The sequence below is a fragment of the Pituophis catenifer genome, unplaced genomic scaffold (assembly GCF_029215685.1).
Source record: "Pituophis catenifer annectens isolate HBS135680 unplaced genomic scaffold, rPitCat1.0.hap2 SCAF_1, whole genome shotgun sequence".
Taxonomy (NCBI): Eukaryota; Metazoa; Chordata; class Lepidosauria; order Squamata; family Colubridae; genus Pituophis; species Pituophis catenifer.
In genome coordinates, this window is record NW_027256881.1 from 78,376,421 (window position 1) to 78,392,188 (window position 15,768).

A 15,768-nucleotide genomic window follows, 5' to 3' on the forward strand; every position below is an offset into this window, starting at 1 on the left:
TCAGAAGTGGGTTTAGCAGGTTCTGACCAGTTCTGGAGAACCGGTAGCGGAAATTTTGAGTAGTTCGGAGACTAAAAATTCCGACTGGCCCCACCCCCATCTATTCTCTGCCTCCCAAGTCCCAGCAGATCAGGAAGAAATGGGGATTTTTCTGTAACCTTCCCCTGGATTGGGGTGGGAATAGAGATTTTGCAGTATCCTTCCCTGCCACGCCCACCAAGCCACGCCATGCCCACCAAGCCACGCAGTGGTGGGTTGCTCCCGGTTCCGGTTCGGCCAAGCCAGTAGCGGAGATGATGTGACGTCACCGAACCGGTTCTGTGTGACTGGGAGCTGGGCCTTCCTGCCCACCCCCACTTTAGTTCTACCTTTATCTCTTGGTTTTTAGCCCAGCTGATAGGCGCGGCAGAGTGGATTGCTGCACCTCAGCTGGCCAGAAACCCAACGCGCTTGCGCGGGGTGCAAGTTTGGCACTCGTGCGACCGAAGTGAGCGTGCGTGTGGCGATCGCGCGCAAAGCGTGTGCGCGAAGAGAACCGGTAGTAACACCGGTTGGAACCCACCACTGAAGCCACGCCCACAGAACCAGTAGTAAAAAAATTTAAAACCCACCACTGGATGTGATGTAACAGCCAATTCTGTAATATGAAGCATATTTCACATGGTTAGACTTGTAAGAAAGGCAGGGGTGAATGCATGAATGCCAGTTTATGTGGACTAGTTAGAAATTAAGACCCCAGAAGACTCCAAATTCAGAAATTTTCAAGACAATTTCAACTCTATCGAGCACTGCTTGAATTTTAATTCAAGAGTCAGAAGTACTTTAGTTGTCTCAATTAAACTTAACCTCTACCCATTGGTCACTGTTACCGCCAGCCACCATTCAGAACCTCTGCAGTATTCCTAGAGAAAGAGGGAGGTAGAGTTGGATGACATCCATGTTCTGATTCCACTAGACTCCAAAGCTATGTTTCATGTAAATACAAGAAGCCAGTATAAAGGCCTCTGACAGAGTCCCATGGCATCACTTTCAGGACCTGCCAGTTCAGATTTGAGGTAACCCCAATATTTGCTCCCAGACCACATCAGGAATGAGGCGGGCTTTATTTACTACGGACCTGGCATTGCACAACATCAGCCGAAGGCCCGGGCCCTGAGGGTCTGTGCAACCTGGAAAACGGGTGGAGCTTTGGGGGCCGGAGCACGCCATCGCTCGTAAACAGCGAGTGCGCGCTCCCCTAACACGATATGGCCCCCTGCTCCCGCCATATCTACCCCTCCCACCCACAGTATTGATATTCAAAACACTATCCGGATGAGCTCTAACCCCCCCCTCGATCCCGGGCCCACCCCCACCCCACCATGCTTCGCAGCCAGACCCGACCCCGACCCTCCCCCTTGTGGGTTTTCCCCCAAACCCACAACCTGAGTTCTAATTTGACCCTCCCCCTCCCTGAGACCCCTTAAAAATTTAACTAAAAAATTTGATAAAAAAGCCCTCAACCCCCTAGTTTTCACATGCCACCTCTCTGGGTCCCAAAGCCCGTCATTGAGGTGGGCCCTCGATAACGATGAGGGCCACATCTGCGAGAGGGGGGAGTCTCGCAGCGCAAGCAAATCCGCAGTCGTGTACATCTCCCAGTGCAGCGATGGAGGAAGGGAGCTTAATCAGGGGGCTCAAGATGTATCATGGGGCCATATTGTTCGATGATGTACCATTGGTATCTCTACTGTCCTCCCACGACAGTAGGAGGGTTCTGACAATTTCAGCCAATGGGAACAGCATCCAGTCCGCCCTCTCATGGCGGGACCCTCGAAGGGTCATAGATCGAAAAGTACTTCTCCCAGTGGCGAAAGTCCAGATGTAATAAAGAACCCCTCAGCAGTTGTATCAATTAACTGACCCATGGTCAGAGGGAGATAGTTTATCAGTCAGTCAATCCGTGAGTCACGCCAGGGGCAAAGACAGAAATCCTTGGTAAAGTTTTATGCTCCAGATCGTATCCTAGTCAGTCCCGATGAAAGAGAAAAAGAAGGGAAGGGGAAGAAGGGAAAACGGGGTGGAGAAGGGGGCGGACTCCTTCAGTCAGGGCGGATAACAGGCCCTTTATTTGGCAAACAAAGTCCCAGGAGGGGGTAGGAGGAAGGAGGTTGGTATGCATACAAAGGGGAAAAAACCCCTCCGTTGCGCACCAGCCCTATCTTCCTCAGATTCTTCCGGGATAACAAGCTGCTTCCGAGCTCCAGCCCCCATTAGATGCCATAGGGGGCCTCCAGGTCCTCTGCAGCCACCACAGTATCTTCCAGGAAGGAGTCTCTCATCTCCGGACTCAGCAGACCGCTTATGCCCTCTCCATTCTCAGTTCTCACCCCCCAGCAAGCCCCTTCCGCCGGCAATGGAGATGAAAAAACAGTGTCCAGTACTTCAGTGGGGTGTGCCACGGCCCAGTTTAATATCAGGGCCGGCCTCACCACCCCCGCTGGTATCCAAACCGCCATTCCCGGTTTCAAGGGGCCGCCGGGGAGTCTCTGAGTGGGGCAGATGGAAGTTCAGCGGACTGCCTGCCACTCGCCCCCTCACTACCACACCTCCACCTTCTCCTTCTCCTTCATCATCCGATGAGCCGCTGCCGAACTAACCACCATACCCTCATTTTCGGCAGCGTCAAAAAACGTCGGGGCAGCACAATCACAGCACTCCGCCAAATGCCCCCTGCTCTAGGCATGTCCAGGGGCGAGGGGAGTCCCAAAAACTCGCCCAGAGCTCCACCAACGGAGCTCGACTAGTTAGAAATTAAGACCCCAGAAGACTCCAAATTCAGAAATTTTCAAGACAATTTCAACTCTATCCAGCACTGCTTGAATTTTAATTCAAGAGTCAGAAGTACTTTAGTTGTCTCAATTAAACTTAACCTCTACCCATAGGTCACTGTTACCGCCAGCCACCATTCAGAACCTCTGCAGTATTCCTAGAGAAAGAGGGAGGTAGAGTTGGATGACATCCATGTTCTGATTCCACTAGACTCCAAAGCTATGTTTCATGTAAATACAAGAAGCCAGTATAAAGGCCTCTGACAGAGTCCCATGGCATCACTTTCAGGACCTGCCAGTTCAGATTTGAGGTAACCCCAATATTTGCTCCCAGACCACATCAGGAACTGTGTGAAACAGATATTAAATAGGAACACAAAAGGGAATTCTAGTTAACTTCAGATGTATCCTCAATTCAAATTTAGCTGAAGTGTAATTTCATAACACCTTACCTGTTATTTATTTATTACATTTAAACTGAGCAGCTGTGGTTCTGTGTCACCCGCTCACCTACCCCAATTTATTGTGTACAGGAAGTTCTGTCCTTGAGCACCATAGTCTACTTCTCTTCCTTTGCATTCCTGGATAGAAGAATAACTTAGACTTTGACATAGATAGATCTATTGTAGGTGGGCCATTTTGTTTATTTTCAGTAGGAAGCTACTGAATGCTTCCAACCATTGGGACTAGAATTTTCCTTGCTAAGTGAGGAGGTTATTAAGTGAGTCATGCCCCATTTTACAACCTTTTTGCTGCTGCTGTTAAACAAAGTACGGCAGTTGTTAAGTGAATCATGCAATCATTAGTGAATCAGGCTTCCCGCATTGATTTTGTTCGTCAAAAGCCAGCTGGGAAGATTGCAAATGGCAGCCACATGACCTTGGGATGCTGCAACCATTTTAAATACAAGCCAGTTGCCAAGTGTCCACATTTTGATCATGTGACTCTGAGGATGCTGCAACAGTTGTAAGTGCAAGGACTGGTTGTAAGTCACTTTGAATGGTCACTAAATGAATGGTTTAAGTTGAGGGCTACATGTACTTCACCAGAACAAATAGAGGCCGTGATTACATCTAGCCTTGTATATATACCGGACTGGCACTCATCCTTTAAAATGACAGCAGATGCCACCTTTCTGAACCGAAAATCCATCTGCCATATGAAAAATATTATACGTAAATGTAGTTCTCCGCCTGACACACAATGTCTAAAATAAGAAATCCACATTTCATTTTTATGCGTTTTTCCAGATTCCCCTGCCCTGAAAGCACTGAATGATGACTTCATCTCATTTGCCAAGAACCAGAACTTTCCAGTGTTAAGCTTTGCAGAAACGTTGCCAACACGAGTTGGCAGAATGTTGAGTCTGCATGTCGTGCCAGTGGAATCTGCAGGTTTGACAATCCCAGTATTCCCCTTCCAAAATGTCTGGCTTCAGTCATTTATAACAGTATTTCTTTACCTCAGCAACTTTAAGACGTGTGGACTTCAACTCCCAGAATTCTGCAGCCAGCTGGCTGCAGGAGTCTGGGAGCTGAAGTCCACACGTCTTAAAGGAAGGCCAAATTAGACATCTTAATGAAAAGTAAATGAGGTTTTTTTTTAATTTGATTTATATGCCGCCCTTCTCCAGAGACTCAGGGTGGCTTACAGTGCGTTAAGCAATAGCCTTCATACTTTTGTATATTTTATACAAAGTCAGTTTATTGTCCCCACAAACTGGGTCCTCAATTTACCTACCTTAGAAAGGATGGAAGGCTGAGTCAACCTTGAGCCTGGCAAGATTCGAACTTACTTTAATTGCAGACAGCTGGTGTTAAATTACAGTGCTTTTAGTCTGCAGAGCTATCCAGGCTCCTGGATAGCTCTGGAGTTAATGGGAAAAGTAAAAAAAAAAAAAATCAAAGAAATTAATGATTGTCTTCCAGTTGAGGAACACTGGATCCACCATCATTACACCTCAGGTCCCATGGTAACTTGCTATGTCACCTTTTTTCTTTATATGTCACATTAATTTGAACATTTTCACTAGGACAGTTTCTGTATTGTCAAAGAAAATGTAGTTCTTTAGAAACAATTGGGGATAGGAGGGTTGGATTCACCCTCCATTTGAAGTTATTGCTTCTGGCTTTTCTATGTTGTGGGAATTTTTATATTATACAGGTAGTCCTCGACTTAAGGTCACAATTAAGTCCAAAATTTCTGTTGCTCAGCAAAACAGTTGTTAAGTGAGTTTTGCCCCATTTTACAAGCTTTCTTGCCACAGCTTTTAAGTGGATCACTGCAGTTGTTAAATTGGGCTGGTTGTTAAGTGAATCTGGCTTCCCCATTGGCTTTGCTTATTGGAATGTCACAAGAGGTGACCACATCAGCCTGCAGCTGTCATGAGGCACGTAACCATGGGGATGCTGCAACGGTCGTAAGTGTGAAAAACTGCCATAATTCACTTTTTTCAGTGCCGTTGTAACTTTGAATGGTCATTAAATGAACAGTTGTAAGTTGAGGATTACCTGTATTTTGATGTGTAATTGTATGTTTGGCCTGAAAATGAGGCGCAGTTTTTCTTTCAATATGCATTGTGTAGAAAGGGCGTAAAAAGTTATTTCAAACCAGTGCACATATTCCCCAAACAGCTAAGACATAAATTATGTACAACATCCTGTGAAACAGCTTATGCATTACTGCAGCGGAAATAAATTTTCAGGTCTACTCCAATCTTGTTTTATACACCAGTCTAGAATTTGGTTCAAACATCATCTTTTAATTGTTATCGATTCCAGTTCGGAGACAGATCAGACAGATAGGCTACCATCTTGCTTAGAGACCCTCAAAAGCAGGAGTTAATGAACTGGAGAAAAGCCTGAAGGGAGGCGTGTTTATGCAAATCTTAACTCAGTCTTTGACCAATGACATGAGGACAACCCATTCAATGGATTCTATAGCAGCGCAAAGGAGAAGTGTGTCTTTTCTGTGATCTTATTGCTCTTTGCTTTCATGTCTGTTTCAGATTTGGGCATTGGAGAACTCATTCAGGTAGAAGTTAGCCACCTCAACATTTGCAAACCGAAGAACAAAGAATCTTTCCTGTATCAACAAACCTTAAAGTTTATTCAAGATTCTCTAAAAAGGGAGCTTGGAAATCACTGAACGGCAACGCTGTGCATATTTGTTGTTTTACTGGAGCAGTTACACTAACTTTTCTTTGAATCTGGGCCTGTCCTTGGCAGGGCGGCTGTTTTATTACACACAAGCTGTTTTTTTTTTTTTTTTTAACATTATCTAATGGGAAACCGTGAGTGTATTTCTGGGGTTGTATATTGTACAAAGCATTTTTCTTCATTTTGAGTTCCATTTAATGTTTGACAAGGAAAGTTATCTGGGCTCCTAGAAGGTCTTTTCATTGTTTTGTAAGCATGTGTTTTACCCAAAGAGATCTTCATTCTCTGCTCAATATACTGTAGAAACAAAGCTGCTATGCCATTAATGATTATCTTATACTACTTTATACTACTAGTGGGTGGGGGCCCTGTATATACTGTGCATACTGGAAAGCAAATGCACTAATGCCATAAATCTACTCTCCCATGCTGATGTACTGATACACCCACATTGCATGATACCAAGTTCTTTATGGACATTCTGATATTTTAAATACAGTAGAAAATATGTGTAATGACCAATGAATCTGGACCCTAACCTGTGCTTTTGCAACTGGATGCCAACAGAAAACAAGGGTATACTGTAAATCTGCTATTGTACAGTGTTTGGAAAGCTGTTACAAGCCCAGAATTATTTACTCCAAAGAACTGAACCAGTTTCTTAATTCCATGACGACAGATTTTCCTGTGGTCATCTTATACCAAAATGCCTCATGAAGTAACAAAAATTCAGAATTGTTGCTCAATTCTGCATAGAAGGCTGGATTAGTCAAGGGCACACTTGAGATAAATCACAATTATGTCTTTACCACTTAAATTTTTGTAAAACTCAGAAGATAAAAATTCAGTCTCAATGTAATCTGAATAGCCTGCCAAATATATATTGCTATATTGAAAATGCGAAACACTCCAGGAGGGTAGAAATTCTTCCCTTTGGCTGGTGCCATTTAAGTATTTTGAATCTTAAGTAATATAATGTATAAAGCAGTTGTTCAGTTCCAGCATGAAGCCAAACCATGGCTTTATTTTTCATGTAAATGAAAAAAAAATCTTCCTGAAGATTGTCCTGTTTTTATATTCCATTTGCTTAACATTCCAGTGGTAAAACATCTGCCATAATTGTGAGTTGGAAGCCACCACTGATATTGTCAGATGTTTCAAACCATGGCATGGAGTTATATAGAAAACCTTGGTACACCTTGTCTTATGATTTAGAATGATAAATTAAACCACTATATTTGTAGCAAAGCAGATTCCTTTTGTAGACAAAGGGGAAATGGTTAGCCATATCAATTGGCTGCATTTCCTTGTGTCAAAAACATTTTGTAACTTTCAGAGCCATCTGAAGTATATATTCCCATTGCCACTCACCCCCATTTACCTACTGTAATATTTTTTGTGTGTACTAAATAGTATTTTCTGTATACTTCTTCAGGCAACTCTTGATTTTTTTTTACTACTGCAGCTGATTAAAAAAGACCATGTCGTAAACATGAAAAAATACTTGATCATTACATTGCTACCTACAGTTATAACATTACACATTTAGAAAAAAACCCACCATAAATTATTCTTCCAGAATAAAAACTTTCCAACAAGTTATCTATCACTAGGCAATTTATACATAATGAAGTAAACAATATGTGAATTACTCATGTCGTCAAATCTATGAATACTGTTGTATCTAAATGGATACATGACTCAATAGCATCATGAAGCTACTGGTGTTGAATGGATTATGATTTGGTCTTGAATGAAGTAACTGAAATTCAGCTTTGCTTTCCTGAAATTGCCTGTGACTTTCTATATATTTAAACAGTATTTTTTTATTAAACATTTTCAGAGGTTATATTTTACTCAGTAGAAGAAATGTTTTTAAAAACTGCTCAGGACAACTTTCATTTATTGCAACATTTGCCCTGTTCCATTTTTGCTCAGGGCAAGTGGCATAAATTGCAATTGATGGCAGAGTATGTTACTAGAAAGATTCAAGTTTTAATGAGGCATCTCACTAGGCAGCAAGTTATACAATATAGTGCCAACAGCGGATACCACTTCAAGTAGAGTAATAAAAATTACTTTCATTTGCAATTTATAAAGTCACTTCAATTGACTTGCTTTCTAATGCTTTTATTAGCATGTAAATGACCTGCCTCAAAGCTGATAAATTATCTATGTTGCAGAGAATATTGTCAGTAACAGTATACTAGGCTTCCTTTTAATAGGTGTTCATTTTTCATCTTGAGATGCAGCCATAAATAACCAGTGATGCTTCTGGTTTCCTTATTAAAGGGGAGGGTTAGAGCAATCTTCCCTAACCAGCTGTCCTACGCCAAGGGCAACAACCTTCTTAGAGGGGGATCATGGGAGTTACAGGCAACCCATCTAGAGAGTACAAAATTATGTCTTCCAGTAAGCAAATGTCACTGCTACATATTCTCCTTTTCATTATTTCATTCAATTTTTGAAATATTGCTTACAGCAGTGTAATGGTTGGCCTAGAGGCAGGGGAATGGAGACCACAATAACCTACCTGATTTGGCACCCCCAACTATATTTTCTTAAGGTTCATTTAATAAAAACAATAGCAATATGTTAGCTAATTAACCTTTAGCCTTGCATAGTGTAAATACCTATATAGGAATAGGCCAAGACTAATTTCTCATAAACCACATTTTTAGTATTAAGAGAATAAAAAAAGGCCAAAATACATGTTGCATCCCCAAAATAAAAATCATTAACTTCGCTGCTTCTTCTAAAGCAACATAATTCTTTATTAAATTACAAATTAGATCCTAGATTTTAATTTCTGGCCTAAACTGTAAAGCTAAATCACTGTATCTTTTACGATGTAAAATGATTGTGCACAAAAATATTAGCCCGGCCTATACTAATTAGTGTTTTTTTCCCCAATAATCCACCGGACATTTTATTAGCCTAAGAATACTTGAGATTTAAATACTAAAAATGAGAATAGAAGCCTCTCGTATATGTACCTGTGTATTTCCTACCTATATCATATATGGGTATTTTCTTCCATAGGTAATACACTTTTATTCATATTAATCCAGACAGAATCATATCTATGTATATAATAGAAAATTAACAATGGTTTATCCTATGAGGTGATCTGTAGAGGAATACCTCACTTGTCTTCACCCCTTCAGGCTCCCATTCAAAACAGGCTGGATCTATAACCACATTGTTTCAAGTACATATTTCCATGTCTTCATACAGGCATGTTTCTAATATCCTGAAGGTGGTTTTCTATCACAGCTTGAACATGAATGGCTATTACGGATACTACCAGCCCAAAGCTTACCATGCCACTTCTAAAACCACCTTGGACTTCACTCTATATTACTGATGACAGCTATTGCTATACAGAATCAAATTATCATTTTTGCTCTTACCGATGGGCCTTTTTGAAACTCAAATTCATTCCTACTTTGCATACATTGATGACAAGGATAAAAATAATTCAAGACACTGAACCGGGGTTCTAAGCATACAGTTGGCTCAAGAATGGCACAGAGTACCTCTTACTATATAAAGCAGAATTAACTATACCATCTTTTTACAGTTGAGAACTACGGGGCAAGCAGCCACCTGTGGCATGGAATTCAGATATGAGCAAAGTGCAAGTAAAGAATAATTGAAGCGGGCCTCGTTATAGCACACATGCATATGATAAATAAATACTTGTTATTGAATTTACTATTAAACTTGAACCAGAAATCACCAAGGAGTGCGGAAAAATGAGTGCTATACCATACATCAGGGGTCTCCAACCCCTGGGCTGCAGCCCACTACTGGCCTGTAGCCTATTTGGAACTGGGCCGCATGAGAGCTGGCCTGGCACGTACGCACGCATAGCTCTACTAGTGCATGGCACGCCAGCATGCTTGCATGTGCGCAGCGCCACTCGCACAAGTGGTGGGCTGGCATGAGTGTGCGCAGCAGGCTGCTACTTGTGCAGCTACCCCTCCCGCTGGGCTGCCAAGCCCAAAGGTTGGGGCCCACTGCCATAACTGATTTACTGAACTTCGTTCCTTCTATCATAAAGTTTAGGGAAAAAATGTGCTTTTCTAGGGAAAAAGTACAAAAATGAGTTTGTAGTTTTAAACTGAGGTCAGAGTTTAACCCTGAGATATAGTACTACTGTTGCCATCTTCTCCAAATGTGACCCAGTGGCTGAAATCCTTTGGACAGGAGTGTTTCAAATTTTGTGTAGCAGGAGGTGGATTGGCTGGTAACGGCTGAATCGCTGGCTGGCAAGCAGCAAAATCTACTTCCAAGTCTAACAAATTGCTGTTCTCCATTGGACAATGATTGTCTGAAACTTGCTGTTGTTGCTGAATCCGCAAGGGAGGAGTTGCCTGTTGGTCACCAATTAATTCTAAACCAGTCTGCCTCAAGAGCTTAGCATCATTGTCTTTTGAGCTGATCACGACTGTTGTAGCAAGACGAGAGGATTCACTCAGAGAAGATGGAAGTGCACCAGAATCCTTCATTGTGGAAAAACATGGTGCTGGAACGTTGTTATTGTTGGAATTGAATGTCAGCCCTTTTAGAAGCAGGTTATTGCTGTTCTGGAGTACTTGCAGATGAAAATCGGGAGGAGCAGACTTCTTTCTCCTTGGGGGAACTCTTGGAGCCTGAGTCAAGTTCAGAGAAGGAATATAAGAACTTTCCTCTAAAAGAGACAAGGGAGTTGGTTGCCTTTCATTGCTGCTGCTGCTGCTGCTGCTGCTGCTCCTCTTGACAATTTTGCCAGGATGCATTGTCCTTGGCTTAGGAATGGGGACAGTCTGAAGAGAACCAGTAACAGTTGTGGTTTCCAGACCCGATTCCGGTGATGCAGAGAAGTGACCGAAGGTCTGTTCAAGCTGCTCTTCTGGAGAATGGGGCTGAGGAAAAAAAATGGACAATTAATTGTTTTTCAACCAACCTCTCATTAGAAACAGCAAGCCATTCAGAGTCATCTCTGGACCAGATGGGTGGCACACAAATTTAATAAACAAAGAAACATTTCTCTCGCTCTTGAGGGCAGGTCTGTGTGTGTGTGTGTGTGTGTATGTGTGTGTTTTTCTGGTAATACAAATGCCAGTGCAGTTTGCTGTCTCTATCCTGTACACTTGAAGAAATTATTTAATCAGTGTGGTTTGTAATCATAACAGCCTTACAATATAGTAATAACCCTTGCAGGATATTTACAATTTACAACCTTTGCAGGATTTTTACCCTAACCCTAACTCTTCAAAACCCCTGCATGTAAGCAAAACAGAAAATGCAGAATAATTCAAAGAACTTTTGAAAGAGGCTGACAATCTTCTATATCAATTCCTCATATTTCCATACAACTGTTTTCATGTTAAGTAAACCTTGCTATTTTATCCTTCTGTTCCTTTCCCCCACCCCAAATTAGAAATTAAAATCTTTAGATCTCTAAATTAAAATCACCAAATAGCTGTAACAATTTTGCTAACATTTTGGGATAACATTTTTAGGACTCCGAGAAGGAGTTGCTAGATATCTTTAAAGGTGCAAAGGTACACCATTCCTTTTCCCTGAGAATCTTCTGCTTTGTGTGTACAATTGTTGGAGCATAACATGCAGAATGAAGGTAAGAAAGCTGCAGAATTTTAGAAGCAGGTGGCTTTTTAAAAAAATAGAAGGGAAATCTTGACAAATTGGAAGTGGAGAGTTATTTGCTTCCCATTTCTCCCACTCTGCCTTCCCTCTCTCAAGCAAATGTTCCTAATCAATATGTAAATGATATACAGCAGAGCAGTGCAACTCAGAAAAACAATAGCCCCAAACTCTCCACAATATGTGCAATTACCTCCAAATCCCATGGATACTCATTTTAATGTTCCTGAGATTAAGAGATAAATAGCATTTAGCACTTAAGACTTATATACTGCTTCACAGTGCTTTACAGCCCCCTCTAAGCGGTTTACAGAGTCAGCATATTGCCTCCAACAATCTGGGATCCCATTTTACCAATCTCGGAAGCGTGGAAGGCTGAGTCAGCCTTGTACCGGTGAGACTCGAACTGCTGGCAGCTGGCAGTCAGCAGAAATAGCCTGCAAGTGCAATACTGCATTCTAAGCACTGTGCTACTACGGCTCTAAGCTAAGAGCACTGGCCACTTGACAGTTAGAGATAGTTTCAAAAAGCATTTCAGCAAAGCCCTGTCTCAGAGTTCTTGGTTTGAAGCTACAACAATCCATCACAAACTATAATCTCTCCTTTTCTCCTCCTTTCCAAACCCTGGAGGAGTTTTCTCTTATGTAGAATTTCGATATGTATTGCTTGTCACTCCACATTTCAAAGTACAATGAAGCTATAAAGGAGAGTTCAGATTTTGATTTAGCCTGAGTTGGAACAGCGCTACTTGAATCAGATTTTCCTAACCCACCCACCCCATCTATTAAGGGTTCAGTGCAACAGAATGTATACTTGCATCAATCACAGAAAGACTTGAGTTTTTTCAGTTCTTTCCTCAGCTCTCAGTTAGGCACTACACATTTCTTACACTTGTTTTAGGAGAGGAGGACTATAGGGAAAACGTAAAAGCTCTATCTTCCCAAATATATCTTGGAGACAAAACAACAACCCTGAAGCTCTTGTAATTTACTTGCTAACACTAAATATGCAATCTATATGAAGGGATGCTTTCTGTGCAGAGGGAAGAGCTTTATAGTGACACTTACACATCCTGTCTTGACTCCCATCTTCTGCAAAGGTGCAGGTTTTTTGGTAGTTGGGACTTTAGGTGGGGGGCGCTGTGGTATGAGGACTGGGGCTGGCTGGAGGCCCTGAAGAGGTGCTGGCTTTGGGCCACCGGGAATGAATTCAGGTTTAGTCACAGTCTGAGTTCTTGCCGGAATGGAAGCTAAGGATTCCTGGGGTGTTACTGAAATACAAAAAAATGTTATTTGATTTCTTTAAAGCATTCAGTATATCCAAAGTAGCACTTGTTTTTAACAGCACATATTATTCCTTGTATAAAACCTGACAACATCTAGGCTAAAAATGCACGCCAAAGAAAAGGATTTTTACCAGCCTTACTAATTGATAAGCCAAGGAAGGACAAAGAACAATTTGAATTTCAAGACACTTTTCCCCCCATTTATTTAATTGGCATAGAAAGATCATTCTCAGCATCAGCCTCTTCCTTCTCAATTCAGAATGTGAGAAAATGTTTTGCAAAGTTTATCTTGTTGGAAATATGTTGGTGTGCCTTATAGGGATAACTTTTAAGTGTTCACATCTATACTGTGAAATAAAATCAACATGCAAAAATGACAATCAACGTTTACTATACAGTATTTAAAAGTGATGTGTTAATTGCAGTTAAATCTAGAATCTGTCCTGAAATACTCGATTCAGAAAAAGTTGGGGAGTACCAGACTGGAACAGGAAGAATGATGGTTTCTGTACAAATGGAATTTATTAGCAAAGATTTCTAACAAAAATGAAGATTTCATTGGAAAAGAGTATTTTTGTCTATACTATGTCTGAAGCCTTACTATTCTACCTTTTATTTCCTATTTTGTTCTCTAATCCTAGGTTTTTATATTATATAATCTACTTCCCAACTTTTTTTTTTAATAAAGCTTTTTTTCTTGTTCTGCTTTAGCTTTTGCTTAAATTGCTTCTTTTTTCTGGATTTACAGGTCTATCCTTCTCCTTCTCTATTCTCCCTTTGTATGGCTGGTTGACCCTGGATTGAGGTGGTGGTCTCTTCTTGGCTGTGATCACTGCTTGGTACAGCTCTAAATCTTCAGGCATATTTTCTTTTTCTTTTTTTTTAATATGTTTTTTATTTTATTTTTATATATACATTAATATCAATATGTGAACAGTGGCATCTGGGTATCATTCATTTTGATACAAATAACAATATTCGTATCAATAATATTTGTTACATTAATTAAGCTTATATACTCCTAGTATTAATACTCCTATTTGTATTAAGATATAAACCTTCATTATTTAATTATTCAATATTTCAATGTATCATTCTAATGCCCATTACAACATTGTTTAAGCATGCATAATAATACTATCTTTCAACCTCTAATCTTTCCATTTAATTCTTTAATTTATTCTATTTAATCAGGCCATCCTTACTAATCCTAGTATAGTACACATATTGTATTAAAATCTAATTCCCTTACTCCATCCTAACAACAATCACCATATTATTTAAACATACATATTAAATCCATCTTTCAACCTCTAATCTTCCATTTGTTTATTACTTTTATAATATGTGTATCTTTTATTTCTACTTCTATTCGAACTTTTAATCAGGCCCCCATTATATTAAAGAAAGAAAGGAAAAAAACCCACCAAGAAATAACATTTCCTTTCTATACATAATCTCTTGCCCGTTTTAATATTTTCATTCTAATTTGTTTGTTGGCATACCTCCCATACTTCTCTCTTGGATCTTTGTCTCTGTGCATTTTTGCTGTTTAGTCTGAGTATTCCTCCAATATCTATCTTCTTATACTGCCAAGCCTCCAGGGTATCTGCCCAAACCCTATCTCTTTTTCAATGGTATCTTCCCATTCCATTTTAAAATCTTTTAAGATACTTTCCCCCCCGATTTGTTTCATTAATCATTATGGTCTTTATTATCTTCTTGTTTTGCTTGTTGATTTATCTGTTATGTCTTTTCCTCCATTCTTTCCATTGTCTCCTCCCTCTCCTGGGCACCTTGGTCTTTATTCATTGTCCCTTGTAGAATATTTTCTATTTTCCCATTTATGCTTTGCATTAAATTGTTTATCTCCCTAAAGTTCTTTGTCATAGAGTCCTTAATGCTTTTGAACATCAACAATATTTCTTTTGCACTTCCGCTCATTTCCCCCATATGGAGCATCTTGTCTTTTTTTAATAAGGTCCATTTTTACTCAATAGTTCAACAACTAAATGTTCAGGCCTAATGTTGCTCCTCTATAAGTTTAATAGCATTCAAAAATAGCTTTACTTAGGTATCTTCCTTGTTCTCACCATTGAACATCCCATAGTCATAAGGTAGATAAGTATAGAACAGTAAATATCAACACAGTTCTCCAAATAAATGTTGTTTGCTTTTTTAATCAAAATTTTTTCCAGAGTTGTAGAGTATGGTATATTTTCCTTTGTCAGAGTAGATGGCACTCTCAGCTTAGGTTTCAGTGTTGTCTCATTTCTAACAGCTATTAAATCCAATTTAAATTCGATTTATAAGAGCAAAGTCAACTATTAAAGTAGATAGTTCCAGCATTATAAAATGCCTTTCCAAGATAAAGCCTCCCCAATTTAGCCACTCATATTTTCTGTGCTTTGAAATTTTTAACTTTTCCTCTTCTTTTCTTTCGGGTCTGTAGTTTTTCCTCTATCTGATTATTTACCACTTTAATAAATAGTTAACAGTCTCTTTTAGATTTTTCCCCTCTTTTCTTTTTAAGGATAGGTTTTGAGTAAAAAAGGAATCATTTCACCCAATTCCATTCACTGTTCATTTACACCACTTCTGCGCTTTCTTTGTTGCCTTGGCTGTCCCAGCTTCATGGCAGCCATTTTTGGCTATCTCTTCTCCTCGTCGTGAAGGAAAGGGAAAAAGAAACAACACTGGAACAGGCAGGAGTGATTGTGACTCTCCGTGACCTGCAGGATACCCCTCTTTTTTTCACCACCCCTCCAGTGTGGCTTTAGCTCCTTTCGGAGCCTTCTAACATGGAGAACTTGACATGGGAGCGTGGAGACCCACCCCTCACATTCAATATCGCCGCGATGTC

The 15,768-nt window shown here is 40.4% G+C and overlaps 2 protein-coding genes across 2 annotated transcripts in view; one reads left to right on the forward strand and one right to left on the reverse strand.

Annotated features, from left to right (window-relative positions):
• The window catches only part of SERAC1 (serine active site containing 1), a 28,346-nt gene extending 20,877 nt beyond the window's left edge, over positions 1-7,469 (forward strand). Inside the window, exons 16-17 of the mRNA XM_070951658.1 lie at positions 4,061-4,204; positions 5,818-7,469. Coding sequence (XP_070807759.1) covers positions 4,061-4,204; positions 5,818-5,957 — 284 coding nt within the window. The 3' untranslated portion in view covers positions 5,958-7,469. The remainder of the gene's footprint in view (positions 1-4,060; positions 4,205-5,817) is intronic.
• Positions 7,470-9,940: 2,471 nt separating this feature from the next.
• SYNJ2 (synaptojanin 2) overlaps positions 9,941-15,768 on the reverse strand; it is a 58,153-nt gene continuing 52,325 nt past the window's right edge. Inside the window, exons 26-27 of the mRNA XM_070951660.1 lie at positions 12,688-12,890; positions 9,941-10,878 (exon numbers count right to left, since the gene is read on the reverse strand). Of these exons, the coding sequence (XP_070807761.1) occupies positions 10,108-10,878; positions 12,688-12,890 (974 nt within the window). The 3' untranslated portion in view covers positions 9,941-10,107. The remainder of the gene's footprint in view (positions 10,879-12,687; positions 12,891-15,768) is intronic.